The sequence below is a fragment of the Lygodium microphyllum genome, chromosome 22 (assembly GCF_053477565.2).
Source record: "Lygodium microphyllum isolate KBCC chromosome 22, Lygodium_microphyllum_v1.1.10, whole genome shotgun sequence".
NCBI lineage: Eukaryota > Viridiplantae > Streptophyta > Polypodiopsida > Schizaeales > Lygodiaceae > Lygodium > Lygodium microphyllum.
This window is the reverse complement of record NC_141156.1, coordinates 63,426,949-63,432,399: the sequence shown is the minus strand read 5'-3', so window position 1 is coordinate 63,432,399 and position 5,451 is coordinate 63,426,949. Positions and strand designations below refer to the sequence as shown.

General features: G+C 44.0%; 1 protein-coding gene across 2 annotated transcripts; it reads right to left on the bottom strand.

The window, feature by feature from the left end:
- Positions 1-527: 527 nt before the first annotated feature.
- LOC148017226 (pentatricopeptide repeat-containing protein At5g27110-like) lies at positions 528-5,109 on the bottom strand. 2 transcript variants are annotated; one of them, XM_087663254.1, is made up of 2 exons: positions 3,013-5,109; positions 2,715-2,873 (listed from the first exon to the last, which is right to left on the bottom strand). In XM_087663254.1, exons 1-2 carry the CDS (start codon positions 5,068-5,070, stop codon positions 2,856-2,858), a joined length of 2,076 nt encoding a protein of 691 aa, XP_087519380.1. In that variant the 5' UTR covers positions 5,071-5,109; the 3' UTR covers positions 2,715-2,855. The 2 variants fall into 2 exon arrangements, with proteins under 2 accessions (XP_087519379.1, XP_087519380.1); XM_087663253.1 differs by having other exon boundaries at positions 528-5,109.
- Between the last annotated feature and the right edge of the window lie 342 nt (positions 5,110-5,451).

Below are 5,451 nucleotides of genomic sequence, written 5' to 3'. Positions count from 1 at the left end.
AAGCTTGAGACTCATGGGTTGATTAGCCCTACCCACTCCATCAAGATTTTAACATAGATTTGCAAGAGCATGAACTTGGAAGTGCTCTAACAAGCGATGGGTGTCAAAGGAAAGTAGGAACTAGATGGCTAGAGCATGAAACAAAACTACCCCAAGAATTGGTTTTCTTCTAGATCTAGACTCCAGTATTGATAGGAGAGCTCACTTGGGTTTCAAATGGGTGCAAGGGATGAGCATTGAAATACCTTGGGTTCCAAGTGGACATGAGATTATAGCATCCCAACAACTTGTGCCTCTAAATTCAGGCTCCAATATAGATGGGGGGAACTCACTTGGGTTTTAGATGGGTGTGCAAGGGACAAACACCTAGATACCTTGGATTCCAAGTGAGACACAAGATTATAGCATCCCAACAACTTGTGCCTGTGTTAGACTTTAGCCAACAAAAGTTAATTTATCAAAGTACTCGTGTTACCTCAACAAGCTATGCTTTAATTCCAAGAAAGCCATGTTGGCAATGGCAAAGTATGTAGCTTCTTGGTGGTGTTTCACTACATCTTAGAATACTCGGTTACATTGCTTAGTCTAGAACTTTCTACAATCCAAGTTGAATAGATCTATGGATTCTCGAGCTAAAGTGACCCAACAGACCATCATTAGACATCACTCAAAGGGAGGGTTGGGGATTAGTGATCTACAATACAAAATCCAGCCCTTTTAGACAAGCTTGTGATTCAAGGGCTCGCACAAGGCAAACAAATTTGGAAGCTCCTCTAGAAGGGCTTTCAAGAATGTCAACCACACCTCAAAGAAAAGTGGAGACCATCTCTGAAGTAGATCTTCACCATGTTGCAAACTATCCTCCCTAGATTATCTTTCCCTTGTAGCTATACGAGTTTGCCAATGTTTGCAAAATCTTCTAAAGTAGAGGCCCCCCAATTGTCACGAGGAGATTGAGACCACCAGTCACCTAGAATCGGCAAGTTCCAAGACCAGTGGGTTGGCTGGAAGATTGTCTCTATCCACTCCAAGTTTGAAGAGAGATCTACGAAGGCAAATCTTCTAAAGTAGAGGTCCCCCAATTGTCATGGGGAGATTGAGACAACCAGTCACCTAGAATCGGCTAGTTCAAGACCAGAGGGTTGGCTGTACCCCAATTCTCACCAGGCATCCCAGTGTAAGTTACATGCAGACTCAGAGGCCCCACCCCAAACATCACCATACAAGAGGTGGCTAGTTAGCACCAAACAGAGAGCAACAGAGCTTAGCTTTCCCTAACATTCCTCAGAGGAGGATCAAAGCCATAGAATTACAAGGGAAGTCGTGGTAGCTTGATCCATTAATTGCTTTGTTAGATATAAAAGGGGCAATCTTGGAATATGAGAGGACAAAGACTTGGATGAGGTGGACTAGGATCCAGAAGAGTAGAGCTAGCCTACCTTGTCAACTCATAGAAAGCAACGAGTTTCTTCACACGTACACCACAGATTAGTAGGCACATCTTGATGCAGGACGATATGGACTGGCTCCATGTAGCAAACACATGGCAGGGTATATCATCACGAACTCTTTCAGGAATACTTTCTAGCAATGCCTATAGAATATCTGATGACCAAGAAGGGTCTCATACTTCCTATGGCTAGTGGCACACGGGGGACTTGCAATTGGTAGTAGCTGGTTGGTTGAGATATAGTAGGACCAGGTTTGGCAATGCTGCCCACAACAATGCCTGGAGACTCCGAAACACTGTCTATGGCCATGTTAGGCTGTACAGTTGGTCTGGAGAAGAGCCTATAGGATACTCCATTAAGCAGAGCCCAATCTCAAGTGTGTCACTTAAGGTGCTTTCTGTTGGCAGTTAGGCAGGGACATCACCTACTCTACCAGGCAGAGATGCATGACATGATTTTCATCATCAAGGCTGGCCTGTGAGCAGTTGTGGATCTAGAGGCTTTGCACAGCTACTGTGTAATACTAGAGCCCCCACTGCATTGTGATCTGAGGTGTGGGAGATTGTTGGCAGCCTCACAGAGTAGCATATCCGGAAGGCCCACTGCCATTTGATATTCAGCCGTGAGAGCCTCTCAGTGTATGCCACTTTGATGGAGCTTTGGTCATCTGCTATTGACTCCCTTAAAGACCAATGGGAGTAACTTCATAGGAACTCGGCATTGATGGGAGCCTTGGCAGCAATTCCTCTTCACACTTGTTGCCATAGACTGTTTTTCCCATACAGGACAGTAAACCCTGATGGCATTACAGTCCTCCACCATGGCTTCTTTCCTCTGTCGCCCAAACCACCCTAAGCGGCCTTGTATAGAGTGATTTGATTTGCATCCAGCTCCAGCTAGACTGTTGAGCATTTGTACTTCATTGCCTTTTCTCCTGATTCACATCTCCAGCTAGACTGTTGAGCATTTGTACTTCATTGTCTTTTCTTCTGACTCATGTGATTAGCCACACCATTCTCCGCAATGAAAAAACAAAGCCTAATGCAGTGGAAGGCCCATTAATCAAGTCAGTAACCACAATGATGGATGTCTTTGAACTTTCCAGTTGTCAAGGCTCCCCTAAATACCATGGCAATCAACAAACTTATCTGAAGGACCATGTCTACATCAAGCTTGCTAATGCAATTTGCATCAAATATTAATAGTTGCATTAGCCTGCCACGGCAGAAATATTTGCCAGACACACATAAGGTGCAGCACTATCTGGCTTCAGTTGAGATGCCAAATGAGCTGCTCGTCTTCCTCTGTCCTTGTCATAATGCAATCTACAGTAGGCGAGCAACGCCATCCATGATGTTGACGTTGCCACAACTGGCATCTTCTTGATAATGTTCTCTCCATCATCTAATCTACCTGCTCGACCTAGAAGGGCAACCATGCAGTTGAAATGCTTCACTGTAGGTTCAATACCATAATGTTCAATCATGGAAAAGAAATATTTGCAACCTTCCTCAACAAGACCAGCATGGCTACAAGCAGAAAGGATATTAAAGTATGTTACCTCATCTGGTCTCTCTGCATGCAGTTGCATTTGCTCAAAGGTCTGAAGTGCATCTTTAGCTTTTCCATTCTGACAATATGCTCCAATCATGGCATTCCATGTGATGATGTTCCTCTTGGGTATTTTCTCAAACATCAATTTTGCCTCAACAAGCCAGCCCAACTTACTATACATATTAAGAATGGAATTTCCAACTGCAGTATTAACTGCAATTGCACTGCTGTAAATGCAAGCATGTATCCGTCTACCCTCAGCTAAAGCTGCCTTGCTCTCACATGCTGAGAATAATGCAACATAGGTAACATTGTCAGGGACAAAACTCTCAAATTGCATACCTTGATATATGCTCAGGAATTGTAGGCTATGTGCACACTCTGCATATGCTGAAATCATGGTATTCCATGAAACAATATTCTTCGTCTGCATACCTTTGAATAATGCCCATGCTGCATGAAGGTTGCCACATTTACCATACATGTTCAAAAGGGCATTTTCTATGATCAAGTCAAGGGAACGAAGGAGACAGAGACAAACATGCAAATGAATACCCCTACTAAGGGCAGCCTGATTGCTGCAGACTGAAAGGAGGTTTAAATGAGTAACTTTGTCAGGAAATACACCTTCAAACTCCATCCTTTCTAAAAGTTCAAAGCATTTAGTTACATTTTCATGCCGGGCATATGCACCTACGATGGTATTCCATGTAATTATGTTGTGGTCAGCCATATCCATAAAAACTTTCTGCGCCTCTTCCAGATTGTTGCAGGTACTGTACGTTTTCAATAGAGTTGTTTGCACCTCTAGATTGGACATTAGATCACTGTCAGCAAAGATTGAGACATGATAATGTTTGACTTGCAATAAGGTTGCCGGATCCACACATCCAGCTAGTATGTTTACAAAGGTAGCCTTGTTCGGAATCATCCCTTCATGTCTCATTTGCCAGATGCAATGAGAAGCCATTTTGCACTTACCATGTTGTACACAAGCAGCTATCATAGAATTGTAAGAGACAACATTTCGTTTAAGCATTCCACTGAAAGTAATTGACACATCTTCGAAAGTACCAAGCTTGCCATATATGTTGACAAGTGTGGTCCCAACTGCAACGTCCGATTCTAACCTTGCCCTGACTACAAAGGCATGTATTTGCCTGCTCTCTAATAAGCTTGAACATAAGGGGCCAATTGTGACATAAGTAGCCCTATTTGGGACCATGCCTTCCAGCTGCATTTGTTTGAAGAGTTGGAAAGCCTCCTCGCCATGTCCGTGGTCTGCATTTACTGCAATAAGGGCATTCCACGAGATGACATTTTGATCTGTGATGTGATCAAAGGCTTGTTGTGAATTAGGCAGCAACCCATACTTGCCATACATGCTAACAAGAGCAGTCCCAATTATAACATTTGACTGCAGACCAAAATGTATACTGTAGACATGGGTTGCCATCCCTTCCACCAATGCTCCCTCACTGGAACATGCTGAGAGAATGCTTGTGCATGTCACATTGTCGGTGAAGTCTCCTTCAAGTACGATTTGGTGAGAAAGAGAGAGAGCCGCCTGACAGTAGCCATGATCAACATTTGCCCCAATCATGAGAGCCCATGAGAAGACATTCCTCTGAAGCATTCTTGTGAATACTGCGTGGGCATCCAGCAAAGCTCCACATGCAGAATGCATTTGAATGAGGAGGTTCTGTAAGAGTAACGTGTGCTCCAGGCCAGACATGATGACGAGGGCATGGAGGCACATCCCTGCAGAATGGACTCGCGACTCGGTGCATGAGCGCAGGAGGCGACATAATGCGTCGGCGTCTGTGTGGCTGGGCTGAATGGGGAGGGGATGGAGCTCTCGTTTTCCGCCGCTACCTGCTGGGAGGTCCTGTTGCTGAGGGAAGAGGCTGTGAAAGGAGAGGTGGGAGGGTTGCAGGGAGAATCTGTTGTTGATTGAAAGTCTGTTAACGGGGATTCCTGGGCTGATGAAGGCAAACGACTGCAGAAGCGTTGCGGAAGAGACTGCGCTGTGGTGGGTGAAGGTCCGGAGAGAGAAGCGTTTCATGTAGCTACCGATCCCTTCTCATGGTCTGGACTCTGAAGAGTCTCATATGGTATCATGGTTGGTTTACTTACCCACATTTTAACTCTTGTGTCCAAACTTTTGGAGTTGATAGAGTTATCAATTCACTAAAGCATAGATGATTTATTTAGCCGCACTTAAATTTTGTGTGGTAGAGTACCTCTTAAAAAAGGAGCCACTCCATGAACTAGCTAGAGTTTAAAAGACATTTGGTAGTGAGGGGGACATTGTCGTTCGCTTTCAACTTAGAACTTGTTCACCATGAGAATAATCCTTCTCAAAATAGGAAATACATCCTCTTCCAATTTCTCAAAGTATAGTTGTATTTTTTAAATTTATCTATAAAATACTATCTTAATAGAG

Bases quoted from the DNA above. Each gene is read 5' to 3' on its own strand.
- LOC148017226 (XM_087663253.1), bottom strand. From the start codon at position 5,070: ATGAAACGCTTCTCTCTCCGGACCTTCACCCACCACAGCGCAGTCTCT.